Below are 16,645 nucleotides of genomic sequence, written 5' to 3'. Positions count from 1 at the left end.
TATATAATTAAAAATTATTTTGGGCACTTTCAGACTTTTATGACATAAAAATTTATCACCCTTTTTTCTAAATCATGGATCAAAATATTATAGTACAGTGAACCAAGCAAATCATCTCGCAATTTAGAAGACCTACATGGATTAGTTTGAAATTTTGATGGAAACTCAAAAATGATGCAAATAACAAACTAGATTTGGTGCCAAAATTTCAAAATAACACAAAGAATCGATGGAGAATTAAATTTTATGAAGAAAATGTGAAATGAAATTGTTTATTTAACTAAATAATTTCTGAGTTATTCGCGATTGAAAATTAAAATAAATTATGTTTTTCCACATTTTTCCACGAAAAATTCGAAAATCACGTATTTTCTCGAAAAAATTATTGTTATCAAAATTAAAGCTTATAAAAAACAAAGAAATTAGTCAGTTTAAATTAAATTTTTTAAATACTATTCAGCAACTTATGAGTCATTGAAAGCCAATTTTTTCTTTTTTGTAATGTAAATTGTAATGAACATTTTTAAAGTACTTTTTCAGACCTTTAAAATGAGCCTTTATAAAATTGTTTGGCATGCAAATTAAGCGAGTTATGACGAAAATAAGTTAAATGGAATTTAAAAAAAAATGTTGGTAAATTTGACACCATGTGCGGCAAAATTAAAATTAATCGTATCCCACGTGAAATTATCTTTGTTTAAAAGCTCTAACACGTATATTTTGAAAAAAGTTCTTTAATGTGAATCTTTTTTTTTTCGATTTAAAAAAAAACGTAATTTTTTCAAAATATCTCAGAAACTATTGGATCACCCAAAGAATTTTTTGTAACTTAAATTTAGCTTTAATTTTACTGAACATTTTGCTTTCTTTTAAACTCACATAGCTTGAAAATTAAACGAGATATGAGCGCTTAAAATATTGATTTTATTTGTAAGGGAGAGTCTTTTTCACCCTTTAACATCAAAATTCTTCGAAGTAAAACGCCTAGAAGGCTAGAAACTTCCTACAAAATGATGTATGAATGAATGCAAAAAGCTTAAAGGCAAGCCGAGTTATTATTAAAAAACCGAATACATTTTTCTAGAGATAATGCTGGAAAATCATGAAACGTGTAAGTTTTGATCTTTTTTTTTAACCAAAGGTGCTCGGTTTTTTAAGACTGTAATACGTTAGTATCAAATTTAGTTTTTAGTAGAAAACAATCAAAACATTCCTGTTTTTTATTTCTAAAAATGTAATTAATTACATTTCATAGTTAGTTGAATTACGTATCAAGTACATTACCATTCAATTTATAATTTCAATCTATGATTTCGATTAAATTTTGATAATACAGAATCATTAATGAATTTTTAACAATATAGTCGATTTTAATTTATTTAACTGATGTATTGAGATAAAAGAAAGTTTGAGAATTAATTTTTATATTGTGTTATTATTTTTGTACTCATTTGTCTTATGTTTATAACTACTACTGATAGTGGCAAGGTTCGTCGACTGTTTAATGTTATTGCCTCCAAGAGATGCAATTAGTGAATAACTACATCAAGAAATAATAGTTTTGTACTTTACGCGAGTATATTTAATAGTCCAAGAAAATGGGCCTTCAAATGCCTATTCTGAGTAGACTTCTGAATATTCAATGAATATTCAATATATTATGGTAAATTCACCATACAAAATGACTGCTGTGGGCAAACAATTTGGTTTGTTTTCGAATCCAGACTCTCCACGAGGCTAGACACGAACGTAAGTTCGAGAGTGTGAACGGTGTCCTCTCGCCTTTCTTTACCACGCCTTTCTGTCGCTCTTCTTCGTGTTTACCATTAGACGGTTCACTCATTCATCAAGGATGGAACCCAACCACATTTTACGAAGTTTACATCGACGATATCATAAATAAATAAATTATAACGAGTAAGTCATCAACAAAAATAACACAAAGTGTTATAATGTGACAAGTAAAGTGATTAACTCTTGATAATTGTAGTGATATTATTTTTGATGATTATCATTATTATGTTGACAAAAATTGATGATATATTCTTTTCTTTTACTAACAATTGCAGATAAAGTACTCATAGCAGTCTATACGCGAGTAATGGTCATTAATCATTCGGATGCAATATATCATTCGCTTTGTTCCTGGTGCAAAAATCAAGGCTATAAGTAATAGCATTCATTATTCGCTAGTAGAATATATATACTATATAATCACATTTCACAAATATTTTCAACCTTTTTTGGTAACAATCGCAATTTTCTGTGAGCCACCTCAACTTTGTAAATATCAGAACTAGCAGAAAACTTTTCATGTAGTTTCTTTTCTAGCGTTCACTATTCTCAGTTGTACAAAATAGGGTACTTGCTTTTGAGAAAACAATAGTTTTGGATAGTTTATATAAAAATTTTATTATCTTTGTTTTTACCTCTTTGGTCAATATTTTTAGAGAAAAAAATTATTGAAAATTCAAAAATTTTGTGGGTAGTTTAAACATTTTAGTAATGCCGCCATATTGCATGACTTCATAGGTATAAAATAAGCACTGAACATATGATACAGATAGATACGACAGTTATTTTTTCGGTTATTCTAAAATAAACGTTATTACTAAGCGTTGATTAATCTGAAAAATAAAAAATAATATGTGTTTTGTGCCCTCTACTAGAATACCTAATAAACTTTTTTTATGATGCCAAGAAATTCCAACATACAACAAAAATGGTTTGAAAGTCGTTTTGACGATCCTGTGAGATTATTTTAAAGTGAATAAGATTCAAATTTAACTTTTTTTGATATTTTACAGTAACTAAGTATATCACGCTTTTTATTTTTAATGTAATTATGTAATAATCTAAGAACATAACCTATAAAAGGTATTCTTTATTCTTATATATAGAAAAATGTTATATTTATACGTAACTAATAAATAAAAACTATATTATAACAACACACGCTACGTTGCCGACAACGATAACCTCGTGATCATCAAGCAGACAACTACTCAATGTTTTTATTAAACCTATCACGTCTCAATTGAAAACAAATGACAATCGTTTCTTTATTTAGTTAAAAATTTTTGCGATTCTCAATTAAATATTTATTTCTGACAAAATTTCATATCAAGAACTAATAAAATAAAAAGAAGAAAATACTAAATTCCGAAAAAAACTAGTTTTATTGATTTTTTCACTTTTAATCCGGAAATAATACCAAAACATTCTTGACAGATTTATTTTAAACATTTGTATTGAATATTCGGGAATTCACTTAAAATTCGCATTTGAGAACCTGTTTCTTATACTATAATAATTGTTGATGTTGATCAACAAAATTTTAATAATCTGTTCAAAGGATATTTCATCCGTTACATGGATGCAACGAATTTGCAGACAGATTTGAGGATTGATACATTGGTTGTCTAACAAATTAACAACTCTAATCAGGTGCGCTACAACTCGTGACGTTTTTAATGCGTTAAGATAAGGATGCGCCAACTCGGGTCGGGGATGTTTCAGGTAAACGAAAAGGTAGTCCGAGTACATAGTGACGGATTCATATTACCTGGAATTTAGTACCTAATCCACTTTGTAAAGCTGGAAAATCTAAAAATTAAAACTTAGAAATTCTAAATTCTTACCCTACACTTGCATTTGATTGAAATTCTACCACCAATGTAGCCACCACCCTATGTCAAATTAAAATAATAAATTCATTGCTGCGTTCTTCATTCTTCAAACAGATAACGTCGCGTCGGGACGTGTGGGTGTTTGTGATAAGGTAAAAATGTAGTAATTGATTTTGTGCTATGTCTGCGGGGAAATGAATTTTTTGTAATTACAAGATTACAATAAAGTGGCAAAATTTTTTGTTGCTGCTCATTCAAAGGATTTGTTTTCTTATTTTCAGAAAGCGACAATACTGTGAATGTTGATCTAGATTCTAATCATTTGGCAAATGTGCAAAAACTAAGTCATATTTTTTACTGTAAACATATATTTTATTTATTTTTTTTTCCATTTTATAATTAAAATGCCGAGCTGCATAATCTTTCGTCACGAGTTGTTTAATCTTCATGGCAACCACGATCACGAGTTGGCAAATTGTCATAAAAGTTAAAATTTTATGGCGGGTATTAAAATCACGATTAAAAATAATAGTGAAACTCAAGTGAAACTGTAAGGTTGAAGAACAGAAACAAGTCGCTGGGAGCTAGATCTGGTGAATATGTTAGATGGTGAACAAATTCGAAGTGAAATTGGTGAATTTTCACTGAAGTATAACAGTATTTAAGATTGAAATATAGCTGGAAATCGATTCGACAATAAATAACGCGGTTGATATTATTTCTGTTACATTATTATGGAGGTCCGTCCGGCCTTTCTCTCGGCCGATTTCTTTCATATTTTATGACTTATTTGTGCCTAAACTTATCACCAATCATTCAAAATCACTCAACTTATTCCCTCTTTAAGTTATATTCAAACATGACACTTTTCCAATGTTTTTATAAGTTTCTTATCTCATATCTCGAGTTCTAATTGAGTAAGTAAATCGGGCTCTTTCATTTGAGATCTAATATGAGTGAATTGGGTAAGTCTGTAAGTAATAAACTTGACTTTCCGTTTGACGTTTGACGTAGCAAATTCGATTCATAACCGTTAACCTAAAATTTTGTTATTCTTTTCGACGTGTGTACTGCTTATTATTTTCGAGATATTTTTGTGGTTTTGTTTGTAAACCCGTATTTAAGGACGTTATTATGGAAAATTACGAGAAAACACACAAAGCCAAAAAACCATCATGAACAAACAGAAACAGAAATAACCTCAACATCTCGCTCTAACCTTATACGTCGAAATCGCGTGACAAACGTAAACAGATGGGATTGGATCTTTTGTATTGCTAGAATTCGTGTTGAAAGTCACCAACAACGGTAGACCGATATGCAAACGACAACGTCAAACGGCAATTATCAATGGTCTTTACATTTCAATGTTTTTAATTTTATAACAGCGAATATCAACGGCAAACGGAAAGTCAAGTTTATTAATCGATCTTTAAGCGCGGACATCCAACTTGATTGTTGATTTTTTGACTGTGCATTGATACTTTTTGTATCACACGACTACAAAAGTGTTCATTGATTCTAAGATGAAGCTAAATTGCCGAACAATCACAAACGTGTGTAACTAATTGTGTTTTAGCAACAAACATGGCGGAAATATTTCACATAAAAATTGCAGCCTCCATATCGCCTAATCGCCTAATATGGATCGCGGCGAAGATGTAATCACACAATTGATTGATGGAATTGAACTCGAAATGTTAGACGATGATGGTAAAGCGATGCCTATTAAGCATATTCTTAAGGTTGAATCAACGCCTGGAATCAGCTTACTACATTACAAAGGCCATCATTGCCGACATGAAAATTTCCCAAAAACATTGAAGATTATGGAAGAAATGTCGAAAAACTTTGATTTAACCTCATCTTAATTGAAAACAAACCTATAAATACTTTAGCTGGATTTAGCTTATTCTCATTATTTATCTATACCACACTTTGTGAGCAGACGATCTTCGTACATAAAATAAATTAGCGGTTTAATTGAAATATGGAATTCAGATAATTCGTACGCCATAAAAATAATTTAATTTACGAAATTTGTCTATTACTATTTTGCGTTATATAAACAAATTGTACCGGGTTTCGCAAGAATATTATTTATTCTACTAGAGACTCCAATGCTGGTTTATTACAAAATTATTACTACATACTAAAGGAAATTGGTAACGGCAATGGTATGAAGTTATTTAGTATAAGTAGGGTTAATAATCCAATCAACTGAAGTGTGCAACAAAAGCATTAATTAAAATTCTTTTTTTCCCTTTTGAGAAAGTTTAATAAAAATGTGGGATGAATTAGATTCATAAATATATTAGAAGAATTCGATTTTCAAATAGTAACAGGCTGGTGATAAAAATATTTTTTGGAACTTATGATTATGATTTGAATGTTAGAAAATTTACCAGGATCATGTTCATTGTTGTTCGGTATATGATCCAGTTAATCGGGTCGTAGTCATATGAAAGGATCAATTCTACCGTGAAGAACCGGTGGATCAGCTATTAGGAAAATTAAACATTATGATTAAAATCAAACACGATTTTCGGAACAGAATCCACAAGTTAATAGAAAATCTACCTGAACTCAGATCATTGTTTCGAAGATGTCCTAAAATCATAGGTAAGGTGACATACGAGATTCAGCAATTCAACTAATCCGAAGAGTTCAAAATAAAGTGCTGAAGGTCATCATTGAGGTACCCTGGTATTTTCGAAATACAATGGAAGGTGGGTAACCACTCAATGTGCCAAGAGTCATGAACAACGGCTCTCAAAACACGTGAACATTAAGGCAATCCAGCTCCTCAACAACACCAGACTAGAGATAAGAATGAAGATGATAAAACTATTTAAGTTAGTGTTTGGGTTAATTGTAATACAATTCAAAGAGCTTCCACATAGTAAGACCGTTAGTTTCGAAACATTTACATCAATTAGGATAGAATAGAATTGCCAAGATTATGGAAAAGTCATTAACCAGCAAATCGAGAGTACACTCCACCAAAACGGCTTTCGTATATATAGATAGGAGATCCCTGGTTGGATCTGTCAACAATGTATAAACTGAAGCTGTAAAAAATCTAAGGAATCTCTAGTTTTCTTAGAGATCGATCCATTTTAGTCTTCATCGATGGACACACTTAAAAGAGTTCGTGGTCAACACTGGTTTTCTCCAGAAATACATATTGCTCACAAAAAAGCTAGCGCTGCAGCTCTAGATATTTAATCATACTAGAATAGTCATGGATCGTAAATAGCTAAACTTCACAAAAACTTGAAGATCTCTGTAAGACGGAAAAACCGTACACCTCGCAACAGTAATCAACTACAAGGCCTAGATTCGTCCATCCTTGGAGGATTGCTCGCACATCTACAACTCGGCTTCCACGAATACTTGATTTAGTACAAAGAAGCAATTTCACTTATAGGTGATCAAGATTTGATCGAATGTAATGGAGTTCACCTTCTTGTTCTTGGTTTTAACATAAAGCAAATATTTGACAATTTGATTGTTTTTCAAAACGCTGAAACAGTTAATTATCTCTCTGTTGAATAGTCTAAGATTCCTCCTAGACTTTCTCAATTATAAACTATACGATCCTCAATTATATGTATATGTATGATTTACAATTGCATATCAATTATTTCACTATAAATATTATGAAAATAAGTTTCTAATATCCAAGAATTGTACTTTTCACCCAAAATTAAGTTATGTAACCAAAGAAAAAAGAGATAGAAAAGATAATTCGTGTATGTCTCATAATTAGTATAAATGAATTAACCTTAATTAACATTCAAATAATAGATACTTAAATAACCTTGAGAAAGCTTCGTGTTGTTAACAACTATTATTAAGTAGTGGACTATCACGGCATCTACTGAAAGCAAAATATGGAAAAAATACGGATAGTTGAGTTAGTTAAACTGTGGTTGATGTTTTATTGTTTTTAGTATACTTTTATCTATATTTAAAATGCATTTGTGGACGCTTCGCAAAACTCAGTTCAATTATTTTCACTACAACGTCGTATTTTCGAAAATTTAAGTTTTTTTTCCACTTTCCAGATATAAGTAGAAAAACTAATGAGAAGCTGTATCCAGTATCTCTTTGCGAAATTCGTAGTTCTCATTCTTCCCCTTAAAACGAACTTTAGGCACTTAGCCCTCATTATCTCCATGACCTTGATGTTCGACTTTTAATAATGTTTTATGAAGAGCATGATGTCAATTAACCTATTTATCGATATTAATAACCTCAATGGCTCGCAATTGTGAGGAGAGGTTTGTAATCACTGACTAGCTTCGACGTTATTCCTTCTCATCAAAGCGGTATAACAAACTTTCGGTCGGGCTTGAGACCCGAAGTAAATAATACATTTTGGAAATATTGAATTTCAAAATTATTTCAGAGGTGAATTGTTTTGATTTGTTGTGTATGACGTAATCCTTACCGGTAGTGTATATGTTCCTTGAACAAAATAGTTTGGTGCTTTTTTCAATACGAACTAATTGATTAACATTACATCAGAATATATTTTGTTTATTCATGTGTAAAAAAAATTAACAACGATCTGGTCGTTCAATACCATCGAAATATACATAAACGAATTCATCATCTTTTATTTTAGACTGCAAATCATGTATAGCGGAATTTCCACAATCTGTCAAACTAAAATCAAAAATGTAGAATCCAGGTGAGTTTTTCATAAATTTCCGCAGATCGAAATTTTTAATCGCTTTCGCAGATGCTCTAAGTGATTCGAGAATGCTGTTTCCTTTGAAAATTTCTGCGTCTAACTTGTTTAGGTCAGTATCCAAAATATTGAGTTGAGTTAACTTCTTCAATGGATCCAGCGCACCAATTTCTATTTTTTCTAATGGGTTGCGACTTAAATTCAAATCGGCCAATTCTAAAAAAAATCATTATTTTAAGTTAATACATAAATATTTATATATTGATACCGAGTTAGTTTGTTAACGTATCAAACGCGAACTATTGAAAGACATTGGATGTTTTTCAGCCCCCTCTATAATTCCTGTTAACTTATTTTGAAAACTAGACAGTAATCCCTTAACTTTTCATGCAGATATTTACTAATTATTCATATACAGAGTATTGATGTAAAAATTATCTTTCTCATTACTCTAGATTATTTCCTGAGTACGAGGATTATTCAATGGAAAAACGTATGTTCGTTCTATCAAACCTCTCTTTTTAATATATATATTTAATATTTTCTTTCTTAACTTACAATTTTTGTTGATAAGTTTCATAATAACGTAGTTGTCCCACTATACACTCACTCTATGTATAGCAATTTATGCAGCTCTTTTTTCAATACTAATTGTCGAACTTGTGGTCAATATTTCTGATATAAGTTTGGCAATGTTGGAGCAGTTCCAACTACTCATCTTTACTTAAGATGCTACCAATAAAAAAGATCTAAGATATGATTTCCAAGAATTCCTGCCCAAACATTAACTTTTTTAGGATATTGCGTATGTTTTTCTCTCATCCAGAGAGGATTCTCATTAGAGCAATAGCGTCAGTTTTGACGATAAACACGATCGTTAAATGTAAATGTGCTCTCATAAAAAATAAAATATCTTCTAATAAGAAACGACATTTGAATTATTATGTTAGTGACTTTATAACTTGAATTTAGGAATTTATCTGGTTTCTCTAACAGTTATAGTTACTTCACAATTATTGAATATCAATTCCATGTAGCGACTCGGCAAATAAGCTACGTCATCAGCGCCGATCGCTTGACTAGAGAAATGTAATGATAAGAGACAATAAAATAAATCAAGTTCTTTACAGTACATATGATTCGTTTTGTTGTCAAGATCAATTCGAAGTTAATTTTTAATTACTTGTCCAAGAAAATATACCTAGAATCGTGTCTATCGTACAAGATTGTTTCAACGTTAGTCCTGTTAGATATTTAGCTATTTTCTCGTTTTTCAAAGTAGCAGTCCATATAATTGTACAACCTAAGTTATTTAGTAACAATGAATGTTTTAATTTCTGATCACACTGTATATTTTCGCATTAAATAGAATAAAATCACATTGTATAAATAGTTTTCTCACATTTTGATAGGTTTCCCTCTACGTTGTTATAATTTAACACTTACCTGGTACATCTTTAAAGATATCCTTCGAAATTGTTGTAATTGTTGAATCTGTAATACTGAGTAACGTTAAATTCTTTAATCCTTTAAGAAACTGTTCATTCAGTGTAACGTTTTGCTGTTCTATGTCCAAAATTGTGAGATGAATCAAATCTTGGAACGCTCCATTCGATATTTCCATTCGGTTTTTCTTCAAATAAATACGATCTAAGTTTTTACAATTTTTTAACGAATTTCTATCGAAACTAGGAATAAACGAGTCGCTTATATCCAAAACTTTTAATTCTGGTAAAATTGGGAGTACAAATTTGGATAAAGCGCAATGTTCTGAAAAAAGAGATTATCATACATTTTACTTACGAAGGAGGTTTATCTTTGAGAGATTGACACTTTCGCGAAGTTTTATACCTGATGGATCATGGCGCGCAGTTCAGAGATTTTAATAGCAGCCTTACCAATGCACGAATAGTTAACTTTCTACCTCGAAATTGGTCCAAACTCAACGTAATTTCGCCCAAGATATAAAAAATTTATATGACTTTTCCTTCTTCTTACGACGACGTCTTACTTCGCACGAGAAACCGCAGCTCTGAAAATTTCTGCAGACGTCTGTCCGAATCATCTGCGCAAGTCTTTCAGCCGTGAATATTGTGTACGGCTGACCATTTTCCTTTTATTATCAGGCATAGAATCTCATATCGCTCGTCTCTAATTATATTCTCTTCTTGATTGTCGTTATCCATTTGCTGAAGGCTCCATGTTTGTCTTATATTCCGTCCAAGATATCCGCATCCATGGTCCAACCTTTGCATCCGTATAGAAAAACAGCGAAGCATTCTGGTCCAGAGTTCAAGGCTGAGGTTGCGGTTTACCAGAAGTGTCCTCATGTTCTCAGAGTTTTCCGCGCTTGCTTAATTCTTGTTTTGATTTTGGGTCGCATTGCTGGTTGACGAGCGCGCCCAGGTATCTTAGAGATGACACTTGTTCAATGATATTTCCCTGGAGTCTTAGGGTGGCGTTTTTTTATATTTTTGAGAATACCAATAGTTTGGTCTTGTATGTATTCTTATGAAGGTCGAATTGCTCGCTATATTCTACAATAACGTCCTTAAGAGATTGAAGTTCTGGTAGGCTATGTTTTCATTGATATTTATCCCTGCAGTTCTCGAGGGCTTCGCTGAATACTGCCTTAGAGTAGAGGTTAAACAGTAGGGGAGACAATACACATCCTTGTCGCACGCCTCTTCTGATGTGGACCCTTCGATTTTGACTGTTGCTGTTTGGTGCCAGTAAAGTCCGGTGATGGTGTGACACACAGTCAAAAGCTTTTCCGCCTTCCCCAAATAAGTAATTTTCAGTTAATTTATCCATGAAGTTAACTCACAAAATTTGTTCAAGAACTATGTAGTAGAAATATATACACTGTGTCCCATTTTGGTTGAGACTGCACTGTATCTTAGTTATTATTAACCTTTTCCACGGCCCAAGGTACCTCATTTAAATGTATTTTTTGCAGTTTGGTTGGACCGTCCTGGGAAACATTATTCTACATTTGGTCCAATTGATTTTTTTTCATGATCCTCAACTCCATTGTAAAAAATTGCAAAAGTTTATGCCCAATCTTATAAACAGTGTTCTAAAAAATGTTTAAATACGCAACTGACTTTTATGCAAAAATATCTACTACAAGCAGTTTTCATTTTTTTTTGCTATCTTATACAGGATCTGATAAATAAATAAATAATAATAAATAATAACAAAATTGAACATTTTTGTTTTCACCTTGTATTTCAGGAACGAAAGTAGTTGGAATATTTCTGTTTGTGGCTTTAAAAGTTTTACAAAAAATTGAGCTAGAGTCGCGAAAACCGCATGTGTATATCTTTAATAATAGCTGAGATAGTGCAGTCTCAATCAAAATGGAACACAGTGTACAATTTTGTGCGGTAGTTAATTGATTGCGCTTAGAAGAGAGAGCTACAGCCAACGCAATTTTCGTGATATTTTCATTATCCTTTTCACTTCTAGTATTACTTTATCCATTATCCATTAGAATGCGTTGATGGGACTATTTTAGTCAGTTGCAACAATCATATGCTGAAAATCTTGAGCTCTAAAATGGAGCAGAGCAGGGAAAGCTTCACTAGCCCAACTATAGAAGGGCATCGCAGTGAAAAGATTTTAACAACTTCAGTAACTCCCAAAAATTTATTCGAGATTTTTTATTGCACATTCCCTTCAGCGATATCCGTAGACTTCCAACTTTCATGTTGATTTAAAGCAAGAATTTCTATTCTAGAATTTGCAAGTAAACTTGCCGAGGTTCTTCTGAAACTATGTTATTGGGCAGTTTTGAAAATTCTGCAATTTTTTCGGGAATATCAGTAATAGTATTTTTCCAACCGTTTGGTTGATAGATTTTTCTGATCTATAGCAGACAAATCAACATGTCTGATCTGTTTTAGGGCGTAACGATATATTTTTGATAAATATCAATAGAATTTCTTGAAGTCACTTTTGGTTTTCCTCTATAGGGTGGCAAAATACTTTTCCTCTCAAAGGAAGTTTCACTTTCTTCAACTAACTTTAAACACATTATATATTACCTATATCTATTGTTTGTATGTGATTTATATTAGTAAAGGAAGTTTCGTCAATCTTTCCACTGGAATTAGCTAACTGTAGAGAGACTACAGTACTTGTATCTGGTACTTTAGATGATAAAGGAAGTTCTCCTGTTAATCTGATGTCCACGCAATTGATATAAGTGAGGGTGCTGATGGTTTTTACGGAACATGTATTAGACTCTACAGCTACTGTTATTGGATACATACAGCCAAGTAGAAAACATAACTTCCAACTAAAACAGAATCAATACACTCTTTATTTGTTTTGTAACAAATAATTCAATCACAAGGTAGGTAAAACGTTTGATAACAAAAAAAAACTAACTTGCACGCTAGGGTATGCTAATTTTAATCTAGCTATCTTTTGAAACTATAACTTTTGGTTATGTAGTATCAGAGATTAAAGAAATAGACTAAATTAACAACAATAAAGAAATAATGTTAGTAACTCATTTATTCAGTTTGGTTAAAAAAATACTATTTTAATTATACTTATAGGGTCTTTATCTTGAATTTCTGCTTAACGCGTTGCTTCATATGATGGACGGGAAAGTTCCCGAATTTTTTGAAATTAATTATTAAAGTCAGTGAAGTTGAAAATCAGGTGTAACATGAGAATTATTCGAAACTAAATGGATTTGCATGAAAATTTAGAGTAAGTTTCGTCTTAGATTCAATATCAAAAGTGACATAAGTCCGATTGACCACTAAGTGAAAAAAAAATGAGTTTTGACAATTTTACTGTTAAAAATCTTTTTGAAGCACGAAGATTAAATAGTGTTTCAAGTTCTCGAACGTATTTTATATATTTGATGCTTACAATTCCTTATGTAACCCTCAGAAACAATCACTTTGCAAAAAATAATGACAAAATTGCTTTTTTAAGATTTAATTAAATTAAATAGTGGAGTTATTCAAAATAAAAACGATTTTGAAGATAATAAAAGAATTTTCAACCATTAAACCCCTAAAAACCACCCTTGTATTGAGAAAAATCAGAAAAAATGCTTTTTAAAAAAATTAAAAGCTTCAACGGTGCTTGTTATTTGAGATAAACATTTCTTTATTTTTCATAAAACGTAATAGCACAAATCAAATTATTAAATTTAAAAATATTTGAGCATTAACTAACCGTAAACTTTAACGTTTATAATTAGCTGCTTCAAATTTTTCTACGTCATATAGAAGCCAAGTAATTACCCATAAAATCAGAAAAAGTCAATTTTGCTTTATATTGACGATAACTTTTTAAATATTGATTTTTTGCAAGAAACTGTAATAACCTTTTTTGTAGATCTTTCAAAAACAAATCTTTTCATATTTCTCTTTGTTCAAAAGTTATAGCTTTATAAACAAGTAAATTGTTTATAACAAATTACTCGACCAGGTTTGGGCTCGGCACCCTCGTACTTTTGAAGTCAAACACGAAAGCAAACTGGAATTACAGTGTATGTCTGTATGTACACGCAAAAATTTTCTTGATTTTGCGTTATATGAAATTAATAATAACATAAGAACTCAACCAACCAACCTTCAATTCATCCCAGCCTATGTCACAAAAAAGATCAGTGATAATAAGTTTGGCTGATAAATCTATCCAACTCAGATCTGAATTTAGATGCATTGAAAGAAAATAATTATCCGGAAAAAATGTTAAAGAACATATTCAAGAAAAGCAAATATTTCTCTAAAAATCAGAAAATACCAAAAATCAAAAGAAGTAATATTATGTATCATGTACCTTGTACTAATTGTGACGCCGTCTACATAGGGCAGACATCTCAGTATCTATAAAATAGACTAAAAGGTCATCACTATGAAGAAAAAACGATAAAACGAACCACGAAATATTAAAAAAGCATAAATTCAATTATAAAGATTCAAAAATTCTGGGAACGGGATCTAATACACGATAAAGAGAATTTTTACAAATAGTTCACATTCATAAGAACGAAAAAGCTATAAATGAAAAAAAAAATCTTAATAATTTAAGTAAAATTATAAAATTTTGTAAACTCTAATAAAATAATAATTTAATTCATTAAGTATTGCTACATATTTGAGATGTAAGAACTGAGGAAAAATTAATTCAATTTAATAAGAGACCTAAAATCAAGAACATTTAGAAACATTAACTATGTATGTACAATATCTGCCTATATAAACGTTTCCCCACGCAGCATGAATTTCAAAGCTATAGTATCCTATAAAAGGAAATTTCAAGAGCTACGAGTATAAGCTCATGTAAATGAAAAATCTTTTAAGCCCTTTATTTTTGAAGGAAAAGGGCTGAAGAGCTCGAGCCAGGTCATTTTTCTACTACTTTTCTACATACTTTGAACAACAATATCTCTATATTAAAAGTTATAAAAAGGTTAGGGAAAAAGCTACATTTTTGGACTCTATAATTCTTCACGTATCTTTGATAGTTACAGAATTATTATACAATTATGGCAATTTTTTTTTAAAAATTCAAATTTCAAAAGAATACATATTCTAAACTGTTATAACAGGATCGTATGAATAAAACCTATTGTAAAAGGTATACGTTTAATTTTAATTATTGTGGAAATAATACAGCTGTAACTGCTCATTTTTCTTTAAAAACTATGAGCGACCAATTTATTTTTGACTATAACTCCTTTAATTTTGGTCCAATTTACTTTTGTATATTCTCATTTCAAAGGTATTTTTGAGTACTACAAAAAACTTTAGAAGCATTATGCATGTAAATTTAACCTCCTTTCCGTTATTTGAAGCTGAACCCATCCATTCCAGTATTCTTCCAAAAATAAATCTCCTTTCACTAATTATATATAGCTTTGTATTGGACGTAAAACATTTTATAAAAAATGATTCTTTGTATTTTTTCATAAGCTATAATTTTTAATCACACTTTTTTCAATAAAATGCGTAGTTTTTGAGTTATTGGCGAAAAGTACTTTGAAAACGTTTTTTTTTCACTCAAAATTCCAAGTTTTCAATAGTGAATAACTAAAAAACTATTAATTTCTCGAAAAAATTCTTCAATTATTTTTTACTCAGAATTTTAATCTCTATTGATTTGCGGTATTATTCTTTAAAAATATTTTTCACCCCCGAGAAGGGGTGTCAACCCCCAGAGATGTAAAATCATCAATCGACGCTATGTCACTAATGATTATTGATCTTTTCTCTAACTATTTACCAAATTTCAATTAAATCGGTTCTGTTTCAAAAAATTTCGAGGTGAAAAGCTTCATGACTGCACTAAATAACGCCAAAGCTATTACTATTTGTTTGGGGCATATTTACCAAAAAAACAAAAGTTTCTACTCACATATTGCATATATATTGCATCATTTTTTGTAATCGATAGTTCTCTCACTGATACTGCTTTGACATCAATATTATTGAATAAATATTGTTCTATATCGTATAAAATAATTGAGACAAAACTATAATTCATAAGAATATGTGGCGTGATAACCTAAACTTTATCCTAAAGATCATGAAGGTCATGCCAAGGAGGTCAACATCTACTTAACACAAATCAAATTATTCTGTAACCAAGTAAATATTTATCTACTAGTATGTTTTCTTCATATTATTGGAGATGTAAACATTAAATTCGGAGTTCAAAGGACAAATTAATTGACACAGTAATATTTAACAAAACATTCGTAGTAATTTTTCAACTATTACTAGTAGTTTTATTATCTTCGTTAGTGAGTACTTTGGAATTTATTTAACGTTACTTTCGTAATTGAAACATATTTTACCATGAGCTTGTTGCATATTGAACTCTGTAGTAGAGATGGAAAGTATTCGTTTTTGTTTATTGACAAACTGCACTGCAGAATTGATGCATATTTCGGAAAATAGGAAAATCCAGTTAAGAATTGAACAACTTTTTGAACGTTAGGTGAAAGCACAGTTTTTTGATGAAAATAACTTCATCCAAAAACTGATTGGTTTTTAATTTAAAGCATTAGCTTTAAAAGCCAATTTATAGACGCATGAAATAATCAAATTCTGCCATTTTCGCTTTATTTTTCTGATGTGGCGTAAAGTAATTTTCACAATCTAAGAAAAAGCTTTACTACCTAAACCTATATAAGATTCGATAAGACCCAAAAGTGGTAGCTGTCGCTTAGATTAATATAAAATATGGTATCAAATGGATTAAATTATGATCAAAAATCTTATTTCAAGTGAGCTAAGAATTTTTTCTGTGCCACAATAGATGGATTTTTGAGTATGTAGGA

The 16,645-nt window shown here is 30.7% G+C and overlaps 2 protein-coding genes across 4 annotated transcripts in view; one reads left to right on the top strand and one right to left on the bottom strand.

Moving 5' to 3' along the window:
* The window catches only part of LOC130448447 (cerebellar degeneration-related protein 2), a 158,193-nt gene that overhangs the window by 95,556 nt on the left and 45,992 nt on the right, over positions 1–16,645 (top strand). The gene's annotated exons all lie outside the window — the stretch shown is intronic.
* LOC130448453 (toll-like receptor 7) lies at positions 8,159–15,953 on the bottom strand. The gene is made up of 4 exons (XM_056785846.1): positions 15,718–15,953; positions 12,378–12,631; positions 9,775–10,098; positions 8,159–8,544 (listed from the first exon to the last, which is right to left on the bottom strand). The coding sequence occupies exons 1-4, from the start codon at positions 15,738–15,740 to the stop codon at positions 8,195–8,197; spliced, it is 951 nt and encodes a 316-aa protein (XP_056641824.1). The 5' UTR covers positions 15,741–15,953; the 3' UTR covers positions 8,159–8,194.

Source organism: Diorhabda sublineata, chromosome 8 (genome assembly GCF_026230105.1).
Source record: "Diorhabda sublineata isolate icDioSubl1.1 chromosome 8, icDioSubl1.1, whole genome shotgun sequence".
NCBI lineage: Eukaryota > Metazoa > Arthropoda > Insecta > Coleoptera > Chrysomelidae > Diorhabda > Diorhabda sublineata.
Note: the sequence above shows the minus strand (reverse complement) of the source record. Positions and strands in the feature narration are given on the sequence as shown.